Source organism: Populus trichocarpa, chromosome 15 (genome assembly GCF_000002775.5).
Source record: "Populus trichocarpa isolate Nisqually-1 chromosome 15, P.trichocarpa_v4.1, whole genome shotgun sequence".
Taxonomy (NCBI): Eukaryota; Viridiplantae; Streptophyta; class Magnoliopsida; order Malpighiales; family Salicaceae; genus Populus; species Populus trichocarpa.
Genome location: NC_037299.2, coordinates 565595 through 583743, shown reverse-complemented (window position 1 = coordinate 583743; position 18149 = coordinate 565595). Strand labels below are relative to the sequence as shown.

At 33.7% G+C, this 18149-nt stretch overlaps 1 protein-coding gene and 2 long non-coding RNA genes across 6 annotated transcripts; 2 read left to right on the top strand and 1 right to left on the bottom strand.

Annotated features, from left to right (window-relative positions):
• Nucleotides 1-959: 959 nt before the first annotated feature.
• LOC7464528 (uncharacterized) lies at nt 960-1530 on the bottom strand. Its single transcript, XR_002978241.2, has 2 exons — nt 1421-1530; nt 960-1315 (listed from the first exon to the last, which is right to left on the bottom strand). It is a non-coding gene; the product is annotated as an uncharacterized LOC7464528 (long non-coding RNA).
• A 1893-nt stretch (nt 1531-3423) lies between these two features.
• LOC7464527 (RNA-binding protein 1) lies at nt 3424-12479 on the top strand. 3 transcript variants are annotated; one of them, XR_002978032.2, is made up of 7 exons: nt 3424-3602; nt 4284-4405; nt 4803-5037; nt 5184-5245; nt 5370-5451; nt 11278-11378; nt 11972-12479. XR_002978032.2 is itself a non-coding variant. In XM_006374032.3 (7 exons), exons 1-6 carry the CDS (start codon nt 3506-3508, stop codon nt 6387-6389), a joined length of 702 nt encoding a protein of 233 aa, XP_006374094.3. In that variant the 5' UTR covers nt 3426-3505; the 3' UTR covers nt 6390-6406; nt 6533-6830. The 3 variants fall into 3 exon arrangements, 2 of the variants coding, with proteins under 2 accessions (XP_024441855.2, XP_006374094.3); XM_006374032.3 differs by lacking the exons at nt 11278-11378; nt 11972-12479 and adding exons at nt 6286-6406; nt 6533-6830 and having other exon boundaries at nt 3426-3602; XM_024586087.2 differs by having other exon boundaries at nt 11278-12479.
• Nucleotides 12480-13008: 529 nt separating this feature from the next.
• Nucleotides 13009-15758, top strand: LOC112324294 (uncharacterized). Of its 2 annotated transcripts, XR_002978049.2 has the most exons (4): nt 13009-13114; nt 13234-13470; nt 13574-13640; nt 14143-15758. It is a non-coding gene; the product is annotated as an uncharacterized LOC112324294 (long non-coding RNA). The 2 variants fall into 2 exon arrangements; XR_002978048.2 differs by having other exon boundaries at nt 13049-13470.
• The last annotated feature ends 2391 nt before the right edge of the window (nt 15759-18149 follow it).

Here is an 18149-nt window from a genome sequence, read left to right as displayed (position 1 = left end):
CAGATATGTATTTCAAAAAAATTTAAGGTTTTTTGTTTTAAATTAATTTTTATATATTTTTAAATTAATTTAAATATATTTTTAAATAAAAAATATTTTAAAAAACAATCTAATATACTCTAACTAAATAATTCAATAAAAAGTGTTTGGTCTTCAAGGAAAAGGTCATCCAACCGTCGCATTATTTTGTCCTTGTCACGATGTCACTGTGAGTATGGTAGGGAGAGAGATGTTAATTTTATGCACAAATTACTTAAAAAAGACTTGATAATGGAAAACCAGAGCATCCAAAGACAAGTTCAAGAAAGAGACTCATTTGTTATTGTCTCAAAACTTAATTACAAGGTTTTCGGATAATATCAGCTTTCGCTCATATTAGTCCTTTTATTTTGGGTATTAATAATAAAATATATCAATATCAATTTTTCAATATATATATTATTTAGTATATGTTTGATACTGTGAAACTTATGTATTTTAAAATGCTTTTAAATTGTTTTTTATTTAAAAAATATCAATTGATGTTTTTTATGTATTTTTTATGGTTTTGATGTATTGTTATCGAAAATAAAAAAAATCTGAAAAAAATATAATTTTGATGCATGTTCAATTGAAAAATATTTTGAAAAACAACTTTTATTTAATTTGTTACCAAACATTGTGTGTATTTGATATTATGATAATTTTTGTAGTTATTATTTACAAAAATAAATTTAAGAAAAGTTACAAATTATAGATTTTTCTAAGTTTTAAGATAAAGTTTTTTTTTATGAAACCATATAAAAACTATGGTATATATTGATTAACTAAATACTTTTAAATTTATAATCTACGTAAATACATATCATACTATATTAGACCGCAAAAACAACCTGATTCTAAGTCTCTAATTTTGCTTATTTTAGTCTAAAATCAACATCAATACACAAACAAAATGTTTTCAAGCATTTCACGAAACATTAATCAAGCATAAACAGTCTTATAATTATTAGCAAACAGTCAAATGCAAATGAATTCATAACCACTTCATATGGGACATATTAAGTTAGAATATGAATCTCTCTCTCAATATGACTCTTGTTGTGAATAATTAATATTCCTTCACAAGCTTCAATTTCTCAACTATGAAATTCCCTTCCTTGATCCTCTGTGATGGATCAAAAGCTCTCACATATTTCCAACCCAGCTCGTGACCACAATTTCTGCAGAATACAGCAGCAACTGTGTACATCCCAGTTAGCATCTTCCTGTCTTCTTTTTGTCCCAAAACAATGTTCATCACATGAGAGAACATGTATGCCTGCCCTGATCTTGCCTAGCCACACCAAATCATTTGAAAAATAAAATAAAAAACTCACCTCGAAGAGTATTATAATCAGTTTTCAATTCAGAATCAGTTGACTAATGAGTTGTTCGTCACCTTGTAAGCCTTAGAGAGGAGATCCCTATCGAAAGCAAGTGGATTCCTACAATTCCTGCAGCTGTACAAGGGATAGTCACCGGATTCTGCCATGTATATAGCTGCAAAGTCTAGCACCAAAAGAAAACAGAAGTAATGGAATATAAGCTCATGAATAATATATAACAAGCTTTACAAAAATTGAAGATAATAAGAGATTAGATCTTCTCATGCCTCAAAATATCTGGTCCAAGGATGATTACAGAAGGACACTGTCTTGAGAGTTTAAGAAAGAAATGAACAGTGTCTAGAGATCAAAATTTATAGAGAGACAAGAAGGGAAGTTCTGGGCAAAAGGTAGAAAATACGAGGAGATCGATCGATAAATACAGGATTGATTAGGTGGTGCAAGCTCATGATTGACCAATACTATGGATAACGTAATAGTAAATTATTCTTTAGCTCAGCGGTTTTGAATGCAATCAAAACTTACTCCTTCATGTTTGATATCTTACACTTTAGTCCCTTGATTCTTGTTGACCTTGCTCCATTAAGAAATCTGTTGGTTGTTTTCTAAATTCTAAATGTACCATTTGACAAGTTAATTATTTTTTTTAAAAAAAGTTGGGGTTTGATAAAAATAATAATAATAATAATGTATTAATTAATAATATAACCATTAACAAGATTCGTGAGACTAAAGGGATGTTTAAAAGTGTAGTAGTGGTTATTTTTTAAATTGCATTTCGTTTGAAATTAAATATATCAATATAATATATTTTTAGTTTTTAAAATTTATTTTTGATATCAGCGCATCAAAATGATCTTAAAACACCAAAAAAATATTAATTTAAAGCAAAGAAAAAAATAAAATTTTAATTTTTTTCAAAAGCGTTTTTGAAACGCAAAAACAAACAAGCTCTAAGTTATAGATTTTTAAACCTGAGAGACCAAGTTATAACATGGATAAAGCCTAGGGACTAAAATTATAAAATCCATGATTTGTCCACCAATGATGTCATGCGTTGACTTCTATGTCCCAGCTCATAAGGTTACACTTCGGAACAACACCATTGATGCTTGTATCTTCTTCTTTTTTCTATCAAAACAAGGTTGTAAGAGATTTGGAAAGATACTCAGAATCTCATCTAAACAAATTGCAGCAAGAAAAAAACAAGTTTTGGAATCAAAAGAGAGGAAAGTTGTTTATAATCAAGTAGTGATTGCATCAAGATGACTTGTGGTGCAAGAAAAGGAAAAGTGGAAGATGAACCTGATTTCTTGCAATTCACAAGTTCTCTAATTCTAGTTAACTTTATTGCATTAATTAGCAAACAATGCTCTGTTATTCCTTAAGTAAATGCTAACTATAATTTAAGTATATTGAATTTATTGGTTGAGTTTGAAATGCTTTTAAGTGATTTGAATTCCTTTTTAATTCTATATTCTTCCCTCCTTTAATCAATTGATCATCTAAATTTATATCTTAAACAGAATAATTGGTTAAAATGTTTGTTTAATGAATTAAATTATATCACTAATAAGATTATAAAATAATGTTTGATTTTTATCTTGAAATAAAAAAATTATAAGAAAACCAAGTAAGTCTAATTTTTTTTTATCTTGAATTCCTTTTAATTTTTAGATGTTTTTATTATATTTTCCTTATATAAATCGAACTAGAGTTTAATAAATCGTGTATAGAACTATTCGCACGCGTATATATTATATTTTGTGAGTATCGTTATTTATATATTCTCAAATCCATAATAATAAAAAGAAGAAAAATAATGGTTTGAGAGTTTCATTACTTACTTTCTCTCAAATCTGTAAAAGAAAGAAAGAAAGAAGAAGATAGAAATATGTTTTTTTATTTCTTAAACTATTTTCTCTCTTTGAAGTAAATTACTGGCAACACTTACTTAGGGGTCAAATTGGGAATATTGGGAAACATCAAAGATGACAATGGGGATTCCAAACTTTAGGGGTGAAGATATAATTTACCAAAGAAAATAAAATCTAAGTTAACTTCCTGTTCTTGTAATGATATCAATTCCAGTTTCAGTTCTCTTAATATCCCATCTCCCCTGCTCTTTTTTCTAAGATATGGCGGATAGTTACTGGAGATACGCCGGCGACTCACGGCAGCCGCAACCGCAGTCTATGCCTTCTCTCACTGGAAAACGCCCTCGCTCTGATTACGGTATGACTTCAAAATCAATATTTATTTCTTTTTAATTCTCTATTAAAGCTTCTACTTTCCTGCTTGCAATCCGTTTTTTTTTATTTGTTCTCTTAACATTTTGTGCCTTGTATTTGTTGATTTACGTGTATAATTTCCTGCTTAATCATGTATTTGGTAATGGGGCTGAAAGCTTTGTGTTAATTGTTTTTGAAAGGAATGGGAAGCTGAAAGGATTGATCCTTTTCATTAATTTTGCTGTTGGTTTTAGAGGCCTTTATGATGTTCGTGCGTTATAACATGGGAAATTTATGTTTTTGGATAATTTATCGTCTTTTGGGTTTATATTCAAGTAAAAGAAATCTTCTTTCTTGATTTTTTTCCTCTTACTGAGTTTTTTTGTTTTACCATTTCCTTTACATATTAACTGGAGCACTTAAAAAGTCTCAAAATTGGTGGATTTCTATGTTTATTTTCTGCCTTTTTAGTGCAGCCTTGGTCATTTCAGCAATTTGATTCTCTGCAATGTAGTAATCTACGGTTCTTTATTTGAAAAACCAGTTTATGAGCCTTTTGTTTTCCATAGATTGTTTTATTTTCACTCACATGTTAGCTCTGTTTTTATGCTTTTTCATGCTGTATGTTCCTTGGTTGTTCTTCTGATGGTTTATTTCTTGTTGGCATACATTCTTGATCTTGTAGATGTACCCAGTGGCCGTGACCTATCCAGTTATTATTCCCGTGATGACGATAGAGGAGCTCTTCGTGTAATTAGAGATTCGGACTCCATTGGAGCATCCTATGACCGTTACTTGCATAGTGGGGTACTTGGTTCTTCTTTATCTCTTTTCATGTCAAATCAAGTGAATGGGGGGGGGGGGGGGGGGCGAGAACAAACAGTACTTCTGTTTATTTGACCCGTCAATGAAAGCCTATGTTGAATGTCATGCTGAGGTGCTTTTATATGGGCATTGAAGAATGTAGAACAGATGAAACCAAATTGTAATGCCAAAACAAGGTCATAATCTGGATTTAATAAGAAAATAATAGATACCCAAAAGGTGTCTAAGTTAATTATGTTCAAAATTCTTCTTAAGTTACATGTTGTTAGCTGCTAATGTCTTTGATAATGGTGGTCTTGTTTCATTTTTTAACCTCAATTCTATCTTTCTTGGTTGGCTCCTGATTAAAACTATCTGAGTAATTGAATGAATGTTTCAGACAATTTCATCTTACGGTGGGGGACAGTCTGCTAGAGCCATAAGTGGGGTGCCTGTTCGTCCTGTTGATGATCTGCGCATGGTAAGTATGGGGTCCATGGACCCAGGGTCTAGTGTAAAAGACAGGTCAATGCGAACAGGAAGTGGAAGATCTGAGGTTTCCCTTCCTCCTGATGCTAGCAGCACACTTTTTGTGGAGGGCTTGCCTTCTGACTGTACACGTCGGGAAGTTTCCCGTATCCTTTGATTGTTTTCCATATGTAATGACAGTATTGCTTGGCCCTTTTACCTTCAATTTTTGTTTCCTAGCCTTCCATATGTAATTTCAGTACCCTGGTACCTTTACCCATCTGTTTTATGTTCCTTCACTTGGGATTAACAGATATCTTTCGCCCTTTTGTTGGCTACAAAGAAGTGAGACTTGTAAGCAAGGAATCAAGACATGTGAGTCTGTTTATCTTAGTTATTATTATCAGTACGATTATCATTATCGATTTTCATTGTTTTAGTATTTGCTGGGTCAATGTTATAGCACATCAGTGAATTCACTGGTTGTTAAAATGTGCAGCCTGGGGGAGATCCGTTGGTACTCTGTTTTGTTGACTTTTTGAGTCCTGCACATGCTGCCACTTCCATGGATGCATTGCAAGGTGAGCTTAACATGCTCTGTATTCCCCCCCTATCGGAAGTCTCAGTCTCATATATCAGTTTACTGACCCGTAGCATCATAGCTGTTACTTATCTCACATTTCCTTTTCCATGCTAGTTTTTTATAATGTACCTATTCTTTTTGCATGTTTTTTTTTTATTGGGGGTTGTTCACTGCTGCGTAGCAGTAATATATTTTAGGGATGTGAGCCAACTTCGAGATGGTTGAATAGTAGAAATGCATTAGAGTCATTTTCTTGGAAGTCTGGGCAGTTGATTGATCATATTGATGGATTTATCAAATAGCCGTGACATTTTGACCCTCGTATACTGCTAGGAATACTGTAAACTGACTTGAGTTCGTCATCAAATCTTGATGGATTTTAAGCCTAACTGGTCAAATAGGTTAGCCAAACTATTTGAGGCCTGTATGATTATCCATATGGCTAATTGTGTTTTGCAAGATCCGATGTCAATCTCTCACGCCACGTTTAGCCTTACGTTTTCCTTATCCCAGTTTCAACCTTATCCCAGTTTCAATATATGCATATGGTAGACAAAAAACACTGCCGCAGACCATACCTTGGGAAGTGGATGGGCTGTCTTGGTCCTTTCTGCTTTTGCATTGCCTTTTTTTCTGTCAGGAAGCGAATGGTGTCCCATATATGCGACTTGGGTGTGTTAAACAGTGATGATGAATGTTTGGTGTATTTTGAGTTTATGTACTTGAAATAAATGATTTCAACGCCTTAAGTGAGCTATCTATCGATGCCCTAATTCGCCGTTCAAAGCGTGGTTAATCGTGCAACGTAAAATAGTCAAGCTCGATTTTGCAGGTTATAGATTTGATGAGCATGACCGTGATTCGGTCGATTTAAGGTTGCAATTTGCTCGCTATCCTGGTGCAAGGTCAGGTGGCGGGCATCGTGGAAAGCGTTGAATAGTGCGGTCTTGCAGGTGATTCTTGCTTTCTTTTTTATCCGCTCGACCTCTTATTATCCATGGCCGTTAGGTGCTATGTAAGAAAACTTTATTGTAAAGCGATCAATCAGGCTAAACCATGGAAACGGCCATTTTCTGTAGGATTTGCAAACTGGGAAATGGTAATGGGGGATGATATCACAACCTTGCAGTTTCGAGAATCACAAATATCGGAATCAGCACTTTTAGTAGGATAAACGTTATCGTGTGTTTTTCAATAATTATTCGACAATGGTTAGCAACTCGGATTCGACGTTCTTTTTGTTACATAATTGCAGTTTTATTTGTGTTAATTTACCTGTGGTTGTCTTTGTATGCATATTGGAGGATACCGATGAATTTGTTTCTAGTTGATCCATTGAGGACTTTTCTGCATTTGCCCATGTATTGGGATTAGACACGTGACTGTCTGTGCCAGTGAAGACTTATAGTTATTTGCACTCGCCTGTGTATTGGGATTAGGAAGAAATGATTGCATGTGCACACAGACAACACATAAGAAAAGAGCACTGACATTGATAGATATCTGCATACATCCACACATCCACACATATCACATATGCCCGCGCCGCCCACACACATGGTTTATTTATTTATTTGTCTGTTTGCTAAACTTGTTGAGAAGGAAATAGATGGCTTGCCTAGGAAATGAAAAAGGTTTCTTGCTTGGTCTGTTTTCATATTTTCTCAATCCAAAGTAACTCATCATGCATACTGGATTTTCTTTGTGGAAATATATTTTCTGGATTTGTCAACCTTTCTCTCTCAAAGTTTTATCGGGTTGCTGGGTTAGAGTATAACTTTTACTGTCCTATTTGATTTGAATTTCTTGTCGGTGGTTGAGCCATTTAAGAGTCCTTGAATTTCTTTCAGTAGGTTCCTGCATTGAATGTTTCAGTTGGATAGGGGAGGTTTGCCAACTGCCAAAAGCCAAACAAAGTCCATTCAGACTATTGGTATGAGAATAGAAGTTGACATATTGTGATTTTTGAAACAAGGGAGTGATCTGCTCTTTTTGTCGAAGCAATTTTACCACTATTTAGCAGGCTTGATAGGTGATACGAGTGCGTAGTAGGTTGGTTTGGATGCAGGCTAGCTATTTGGCTGCTTCACTTTGAAAGGCTATCACAATTGTACGTTAAGGTCTTTTTAGTTGGGTTGTAGATCTGGTTCATGCTTCGCTTTGTTTCATCCCGAACACTGTTCTTTAGATACACATAGCATTGAGGATAACCGTTGAAACCTATCTCCAGCATCGGTACCTTCTATATCTACAAATGCTGTCGTTTCCAGTGTCTTATCAGTTGAATATACCTGCCTTCAAACTAGGTAACTGTGACATTTGCATCTATACCGAAATGATCATGGCTGTGAGGACTGTTGTCTCACTGAATTGAGGGGGTTCATTAACATCTATTGATTGTCGTGCTGAGCCATTGCCTTCTCTTAGTCATGTTATGATTGACTTCTTATACTTGGACTTGGCCATTTCAACACTCTGGCTTCTGCCTGCTAAAGTAATCTTATCGGTGATTAGCTTTTGTTTCGAATCTCATGCATTATCATACACAAAGCACCATGATCAGGTCAGAAGAACCATCTTGGCTCTGGGATGTGTTACTGGAGTTATTAGTTTTTCCCCAGAGACCATTAGCAGAGCAGCCAGCGGAACAACCTTTTCTTCCTTGGCATAATGGAAGCCGATCACCCCTGATATGAACAACCCCCTCCTCTATCTGTCTCTCTTCATGTGCACGCGTGTACTTGTGTGGAGACATCATCTTTAGAAATTTATAAAATGAAAATAACCAATAAGCCATATTAGCTGTATTCTGAGTCAAGTCTGTGTTACAGACATTACCTTGCTTCTGTGGGAGCTTTGACAATAAGGCAGCCATTGTACATCATCTATCACAAAAACTGCAAAGCACTGTCTACAGCATCTATCTCCTCCCTGAAGAAACCATTAAAATGCAACTCCCTGCACCCTTCCTCGCTAACCATCAAACATGTCTAGTTTGTTTTCTGAAGCAATCTTTTAAGCCATTTATCCAGAAATGACTCATCTTAAAGAATTGAAGTTGAATGACCATTTATCATGATCTTGATTAAGAGAGGTCAGCCTGTGCAACTTCTTTCGCATAAAAGGTATTGCCTTATCATGCAGCTCTTTTGCCCCCTTTTCACTCCTTCAAGAATCATTCTGATTTTTTCATAATCCGATAATTGTTCCCTGGAGATAAGACTCCCATTCAAGCATGTGTCGACATCGCTTTCATCTCAAGAAATAAGCTTGGCGCAAGTGTATATCCTCGTGAAACTTCTACCACTCGGAGATGTCTTTGTGACAAGCAAAATCAATCAAGCATAGGCAGTTGTCAAGCTGGCCACTGCAGCTATTACTTATCTCCAGCCGTAGACCTGTACCAACAAGAGAGTTCGTTAAATGGTTTTAGGATAGAAATGAAAAGTGATATAAATGTGTTTGATTAGAGTTACTAACATAAAATAAACTTGTTTCTGAAACAATTTTGAAGTGAATTGCTTTCAACAGGAAGTGTAAAGGGTCGTGTATTCTCTGTTTTTACCCTTTTTTCATCTCTTTTTTATCTCAGCACGTTAACCAAATACAATCTAGTTGATAGTCAAAGATATCCAAGACATCATTTAATAATTGACTTTGTCTGATCTTGATACCAATCTCTATGATTCTCCGGTAGCCTACTATGAAGTTTACCAGTCCTCACATTCTAGCCTATCTTTTTCCCCAAGAGCATGCTTGGGGGAGGAGATCTCCCAGGAAGAAGCTGCCCATGGGTTTGAAACAGGAACAGTGTCAGGAATAATTGTTAATATTTTCAACATTGAAGGAGACAGTGAATAAGGATGTCGCTTAAAGAGGATGTTAGGGCTCTGATTTGTCTACTTCCAGCAAGTGTAATAGCAGTTTCACTGAGAGATATAACATTGAATTTTCTACATTCCTCCCCGCTAAACCACCACAATGAGTATATCAGGAACCTGTTAGTCAATAAAAATAAAAATCTGATAGTAATTTCCGGTGATTTATGCTATTTTTTTTAATCGACAGAAAGAACAGTAGGATGCTTTTTTTCAACAAAATCTTTCGGAACTTCTGCAGCCTGCCCAGGCACTAAGGAATTTCCGTATTTTACAAATTGCATTTCCACAGATGATAATACCTGCTGCCCATGTTGCCGCGCTATATGTCTCTAACCTATCCGTCTCAGAATTCCAAAAGCTGAAGTCCTCGTAGTCAACTGAAATCCCAGATTTGGCTATCAGCTTTCGGCGCCGATAACAGAAGTGACCAGACGAATGCAGCCAGCCCACATGAAAGTAAAGCTTTTACAGCTTCATTATGTTGATCCAACTTTATCAGCACATTCAGAAAGCATGAAACAGCAATCCTTAATATTGGGCAAGAGCATATTCATATCATTGTATCCTTGGTCAGAGTCCAACCACTGCGATTCTAGAACTTCATCACCTCTGTCGAAGTCCTAGGCTGCCTGCCTTGTATGTAAGATATTCTTCATTTCAGGAACAAATATTTCTACGTTGGAAACAAACTGATGAGCAAACTCGTTGATGAGTATGATCAAGGAGAATCGAATCTATGGAGATTGCACACATTTAGCTAAACAAGTGGGTGACTATTGAAACAACAACCATATCGTCAACAAACGATTGCACACAGAATCAATCAAAGACTTGCATAAGTATTAAAGACCACAGGCTGAACAGGAAAAAATATATTTAAATGTTATTATTTTGGCTGGTTTAGGAGCTAATAGCACAATCGAAAGATTTAGGGATTAAAATATACTATGATGTATTGGTGTTGCGTGCTCGTTTTAAGGGTGCATGCCACTTTTGCCTTTTTCTTCCTCACTTTGTTTGTTTGATTCGGGTTATAGGAATCTAAGAAGAAAGCTACAGCTTAAGCATGCAGATGGTAAGAAACTAATAAGATGGATGATACTGTGTGGTAGTTGTTTTTTAATTATATTTTATTTAAAAATATATTAAAATAATGTATTTTTAAAAAAATTATTTTTAATATTAATATATCAAAACAATTCAAAAATATATAAAAAAAGACAAAATCATCTCATAAACAATCTTACTTTTTTCCGGAATTCAAGGATAATATTATTATTTTACTATTTTAAAAAATAAAAAAGACAGAGAAGCCCCTTTATATATGTTAATTTTTTCTCTCTCTTAAGAGTATGATAGTAAGTTAATTGTTTATTTTTTAAAAAAAAAGACAAGAGCCCCTCACTCAAAGCTTTTTTTTATTATTGTTGTTTTTAAGGGTAAAATAGTTATTGCACAGTAACAAAATATCTAAACCATTTTGTTCTTAATTAATTTTACAATGAGGAATGTATCCTCTTAAAAAAAAAAAAACAATTGTACCCTCAATTGCTGGACTATTCAGTTTTTTTTGGCAAGAATAAAGAATATTTATACTGTTTCAATCCATAATATTTTATTTCTTAATTGTTCTAGTATTTTTTGTAATAAGGAAGACCAGGTGCTGCCAAGCAGAGGAAACTACTAGTCTCACAGATTATGTTTTGTATTATTTCCAATCCAGACCCGACAAAGAGAGCACTAGAGAATCATTTTAATGGTCAGACTACTTTTAACCAGTTGAACCTCTTCTTAGCTACCCATAAGTCTTGTACATAGGATTTTTCATCGCATGTTGTGGATATTAAGCTGGTAGTTATGTCCTCTTATTATCCTCGGAGGTATTTGGTCATGGATATTCTTATTATTGACGTTTTGTTATATCGATCGTTTCTTTGTATTAGGAGCTTGCAATGGTGGATGGTTAAGCATTTAGGGTTCGTTTTTAAAGCGGCCACACACACTTATTTGGAGGTTCAGCATCGCGTTTGCAAGATATGATCTTGTGAGTTTTGTCTTGTTTGTTTTCCACTGTCTGAATTCTAGACAACCAGTCTGGCTGATAGGAACTCTTGTTTTATCAATGTAGCAAATATTTACAATGGATGGTAGTAAACTGGAATCATGTCTGAGGTCTTTTAATAGTTTAGGGCAGGGGCTTCAAGCTAACAACCTCCTCGTTAAAGGAGAACTGCAGCAACCAGTTCTGCATGTATAAATCCTTCACAATCAGAATGTTCATTAAAGCAGTTGTTTAAATTTTCTAAGATCTTGATTGCTCACAGACGAAAATATCATCTACAGATGCAAGTGAAATGTTAGACCTTTTGATGAATTTTATATGAGATCGAGCATGGATGGGAACTACTGCTGTATCCTTCTATACTTGCTCGTCAATTTTGTGACTGGAAACCTGTCCAAAAATTCATAGGTTTAACCTGTCTGTTGCACAAGCAACTTTAGAAAATTAAAAAATTCAGGGTTAGGCTGGCTAGTTTTGTCTGTGGCAGTACGAAATGACAGTGTACAATTGGTAGCTAATACTGTTCTAATTAACTCTTAATCTGAATAATTTGGATGAACTTTTTTCCCATGCAGTATGAGGCTGCAGCCTCTTGAACTTCAAGGAATTCAGCAAAAAACTTTCTGAATTTGCTGCAAGCTGTGTCTATGAGGAGAGAAGACGTGCTCAGGAGATAGAAGTTGAGGCTAGCTTGTTTGGAGTCTGGAAAAATGGAAAAACATGGCTTTATAATTATCCATATCAGCAAGCATGCCTCATCAGTAATGGGGTAAAATTTTCCTGATAGCCTTCAAGTTGATATCCCATGAATATGATGATGTGCTGCTCATCTCTAGAGACAAGCTGAAACTTTCAATGAGTCTTCCATCTTTGAGAGTTAAGATCATCCCTTCTTCCTGGTATTGATTACCTTAACTGGAAAAAACGATGTGAACCTGTGTGGAATAGATTGTGAGAAGAAGCTGTCAAAAGAATACCGTATCAATAATGAGCAGCTCTCATCTTTCTTCAACTGTTCTTGTTGCAAACTCCTAGCATGAACATATGGGATATGTTGCTAGTAAAAACATCCAAAGAAAAAAACTAATTTTTTTTCCATGTAGAGATTAATCAACACAAAAATACAGCCATGCTAGAAAATGTAAGTGATTAATCAAATAAAGTCTCCAACTTTTTTTTAATTTTGGTAAGCTCAATGACTAATTACTAAGTGTGTATTTGAGCGGAAAGTGTGGTGTTTTTTTTCAATGAAAAGCATATATGTTTTTATTTTAAAAGGTATGTTGTGTGCTTTAAAAGGATTATAGTTTTGAAAAAAAAACTATTACATCTCCCATCCAAACACTTGATAAAATTAATTGATAAATATACTATGAATATAATTTTTAGAAAAAAAATATTATTAATAATAAATTAAAACTTTGTTTGATATTGTAACTCAACAGCTTTTTATTTAGTGTTTTTTTGTATTATTTTGATGTGTTAATATTAAAAATAAATTTTAAAAAATAAAAAATTATATTATTTTAATATATATGTTTTTTAAAAAATTACCCTAAATAATACAATACTAAAAAAATTAAAATTGGATGAATAAAAAGTTCCCGTGATTGACCGAGAAAGATATTTAATAAATAGACAAACGGATCATTATATTATAATTACAACAAAAGCCAAAAGATGATGGTCTTTTGCGCAGTGAATTCACCGGCAGTCCCGTAATTATTGTCAACTTTGATGTTTCTCTGTTTTTTTCCTCTGTCAAGCAAGTCTTCAGCTGGTCCAGATCTATTCTCCTTGGTCATTGGAACTAATCATTCGTAGGTTTTAATCTCAGGGAAAACACATATGGTTCAAGGTATCTGGAGCGGTCAAAGTGGCGACGGTGGCTCTCTGCTATGCTCTACGCCGTTTCTCTTAGGTAGCATAGAGGCCAGTTCATGGTTGCCAGCAGATCAGAGTGGTGGCTATCACCAAGGCCAGACCAGTTTCGCTAATTAGACAAGTCACCGAAATGGGTAGCCGTTGTTTGGGCAAAAACTACGCTCAGGAAGTCAAAGAAAAAGCACCCCAGGTTTCTAATTCTGTTTAAGATTCCTCATCTTCACAGTTAATTATGTTAAAATTATGCTCAGGATACTAACTTATTGGTGCTTTTTTTTGGGTTTTGAATGCAGTTTTCAAAGGATATCGAGTGGGATTTCTTGGGCAATTTATAGAGTAATCAAGTTAAATCCTTACTAGGTATTGTTCTTTCGCCTTCTTCGTTGGTTTAGAAATCGTGGTATAAACTAAAAAGCAATTATATCCATTCATTAATTCTCTAGAACTTGGCCTACTGGTTTACCAGAAAGGAGAACAAGCCAAAACTACATGTCGTTCAAGCTTTAAATTATTTAACTTTTGGATTTTTAACCATTCTTGCTTGATTAATTGTTGGTCAACAGTGATTGGATTTGTTTTTATGATTACCTATGTTTAATTTGTTCTTTTACATTCTTGTACTTCATCTAAGAAGAACATTATTGGTTTGGTTACAAGAAGATGGTGTGGGGAGCTATTTTATTTAAAAAAAAAAAATTAACTTGGGTATAGTTTAACTTGAAAATTTGCCACATTCTACCAAAAATATAATAATGTCTTGTTTTTTTAAGATTTTCTATAATATCAACCAATGCCTTCTGATATTTCTATAAGACTTTCTATAATAATTATTGATAGTGATGGTGGTATTCTTTCTACTCAGGGAAGTGAAGAAGAAAAGCGAGATTACTACAAATAGAAAGGAGTTGGATGGAACAACATAATTGGTTAGTTATTCTTCATTAGGAGAATATCTATGAATATCTAAGTGGTATGATTATTAATTCATTACTTGAGTTTCAACATTTAAGTTATATAGATTTGAGTAGAAATCATTTTGAAGGGAATCATTATTTATATTTCATTGGGTCCCTAAGCAGATCGAAATACTTGAATCTCTGATAATTTTTTAACTGGAACTCTATCAAATTAGCTTTGCAACCTCTCAAGATTGTAATCTTTTGATCTTAGTTATAATTCTAGTGTTAATTTTGAAAGTTTTGACTATCTCTTTAACTTTTTTTCTCTTGAACATCTTGACCTGAATAGAAATGATCTTAGTCAAGCTATTGACTGGGTGCAAACGGTTAACAAGTTTTTTCTTTTAAAAGTTTTATTGTTAAATGATTGTTATCTTTAAAACAACTGTCCTTTCTCTCGTTCTTTTATAATTTCTTCTAAATCCCTTGTTGTCACTCTCTCTCTTACAACCATATTGCTTCTACTTTCAATTGGTTGTCCAAACTTTAGTAACAACCTTGTTTATCTTGAACTTGGATATAATTGGGATATCAATTTTGAAAATCTTAACGGTTTTTTTTTTTTTATCTTTCTTCTTTAGAGTCTTGACCTGAGTTGAAATAATCTTAGTCAGACCAATGATTAGTTACTAGTGCTTGCCAAACTCCCTCACGTACATGAATTGTATTCAAGTTTTTGTAGTTTTTCAAATGTCATTCCTCCATCGATTTCTCTTGCAAGTTTTTTTAAATCTCTTGCAGTCATTGATTTCTCGAAAAACTATTTTACTTTAATATTCAATAGGTTGTCTACCATCAATAATAACTTAACTGTTCTTGACCTATTATATAGTTTATTACAAAATGATTGTAAGAAAGAGAAATAGGATAGTCATTTAACTTAAAGACTTTTAAAAGAAGAAACTTGTTAATTGTTTGCATCTAGTTAGTGGCATGACTGAGATCGTTTTCGCTCAGGTCAAGATATTCAAGAGAAAAAGAGGTTAAAAAGACAATTAATACTTTCAAAATTAACATCAGAATTATAATTTTGATAAAAAAAAATTGCAATCTTGAGAGGTTGCAAAGCTGATTTGAGAGAGTTCTAGTTTAAAAATTGTCGAAGAAATTCATGTATCTTAGTTTGCTTAGGGACCCAACAAAATATGAGAAATGATTCTCTTCAAAATGATTTACACTCAGATCCATGTAACTTAAATGCTGCAACTCAAGTAATAACTTAGTGATTGTTCCACTTAGATGTTCATATGTATTTTTATGATGAAAATCAAGAAGAGTAACATAATTAGTTACGTTGTTGCATCCAACTCCTTTTTATTTATAGAAATTTCTCCTCATCCTCAAGTAGAAAGAATACCACCATACTCATAGTCACCATCACTGATTATCATAGAAAGTCTTACATAAACAAGACAAGACAATTATTATATGTTTGACAAAATGTGGCAAATTTTCAAATTGAACTATGCCAAAGTTGAATTTTCAAAAAATAAAATAGTAAATCATTAAATTCTCTTAAGCATGGTATGATGACTAATTTAGTCAATTATGTAACTATCTTACAAACAAAGCACCATTTCAATTTGTTTAATGTGTTAATAAATTCGAAAGGAATATATATAATTCCCAACTTCGAATGAAGATCAAGAAGAGTGACAAGACTAGTCGCTTCAAATGAAAAATTTTAATAAAAACTTTTATGGTATTTAAAGAGTAATTAATAATATCGTATTAGTTACTACTTTACTTTTGGGATCCATTTTATATTCTCTTTTATTTATAAATTTGTCTTTTTCTTTAAAGTGAGCTACAAAGAGTAGCTAATAGCGCGTCACTAGTTATTTTTTGGGCATTGTCATAAACCTATTTTGGATTATTTCCCTCAAATTTATTTATTTTTTTCTTATGAAAATTAAGAACAGAAGTAATAAGAGTGACAATGTGGCAAAAACAAGTTGAGAGGGTTTCAAATATATATAGAAGAATCAAACTGGAATTTTGGATGAAATTGGGAGCTTAATCATGTCTTATTGTACCCAAACCTAGAGAGACAATGTAGATTTAATGTTAAGTTAAATGATTATTAGAAGGAACTGCATGAAAATTATGTCCAGAGATTTAATTAGATTTTTAATAAGCCAATTTGATTTAATCATGGGTTAAATTAAAAGTTTAATTATGTTTAAGAATTAATTTGGGTCAAATTAAAAGATTTAATTAGGTGCAAGGACTTAATTATACCTTTAATGGGTCAAACTAATTTTATTAGCGATTTAATTGGTGAAAAATTAAATTTGGGAGCTCAATTTGGGTTTAATTGAGAAGATTAGAATTTTAGAGGACCAAACTTAATTTTTTCAAAGTCAATTGATTGAAATCAGGGGTAAAATTGCAAGAAAATCAAAGTTTAAGGTCAATTAAGGGTTAAATTGAAGAAATTCATAGTCAATGATCTTTTTCAAAAAGACGCTTAACTTCGGGGATATAATTTGTTTGAAAACATGGGTGAAATTGAAGAAAATTGAGAGTTTAATGATCAATTGAGAGTTAGTTTGCATAAACCCAAAACCGATGATCAAAATAAAAAAGACGTTGAAATTCAGGATTGATATTGGAATTTGATGAGGGTAAAATTATATAAAATTAAAAATTTTAAGTCAATTAAGGGTGCGGGTATGACTAAAAGAAATAAAAAACCAAATGACTAAATTGAACTTTAGTCAAATCTCTAATTAAAACCCTAAGTAGTCAAAATAGTGTCGTTTCATTTAAATGAAACGACTCATTTTGATCAAAATAGCATCGTTTTGACCAGCAGAAACAACATAAAAGAGAAAAAGAGAAAGCCAGATGACTTATCTAGTTATTGTTCATCATCTTCTATATTTGTACCTGAAAAGGCTGCTCAGGTTGCTATTTTTTTAGAGCAGTTAATGATTTGTCTCTCAACCAAATCAGACAAACCATACACCATTATGATGGCCTGACATTGTACTATATCCTAATGTAATTCTTATTAGCTAATTGCCTCGACAGTTGTTGCGGTACCGCCCCAAAAGAGGCCAACCAAATCAGCATTTAACAACCTGATTTTCACAGATCACGATGACAATTTTAAACCAACAGTTAAGATCCTTCTAGCTTGAATCAAGGACCAAGATTAGTCCCCGATAAAGACAAGATGTTCCTCTTCCACCCCCTATAAATAGAAGTGGATTTCGAGTATTGAGGGGCAATAAAGTTGGGTGGAAAGTTAGCCAAAAATTTAGCCTTTACACCATTTTTTTTTACCAACCAACCTTGTTTCCTCTTCATCCTCTTTTTCCCATACCAACACCGTGAGTGATTCTTACCAGCCACACCGCTAGCTAGAAGGCCACCATCGGCGCTTCTAGCAGCTTCAGCAACTTGAGCAGCAGTCGTCAATCGCCAGCTTCTCCACCATTTCCTTGTTGGACCTCCTAACAAAGGCAGCCAATGCCCCCCCCCTCCCGGCACCAGGTAACTAACTTCATCACCCTTTTTTTCTTCTTCTTCTGCGTGTAAACATGCAGAGAGTGACTTATAATTCATGTTTTGCAGTTTACCACACAGTTTAGTCATTGGGCTAGGCCAATTACTAAGTTGTGTAGATTGGACCCTTAGCTCAGCCCACACGGTTGGGTTAGGTCCAACCTATTATATATAAAAAAGGAGAGAAGATTGTTGGGTTGTTAGTTGGCCCAACTCAATCTGAACGGGTCATGCTTGGGCTTCGTGCCCGAGTAGCCCATGTATTAAAAAAAAGATGATAATACTTAAAAAATAATTAAAAAAATAATTTTTCAAAAGACCATTCTAAAGTTATATGTGGATCCGTCGCGTGTTTTTCTAACAATTTTGTCTAATATCGAACCGCAAACTTACACTG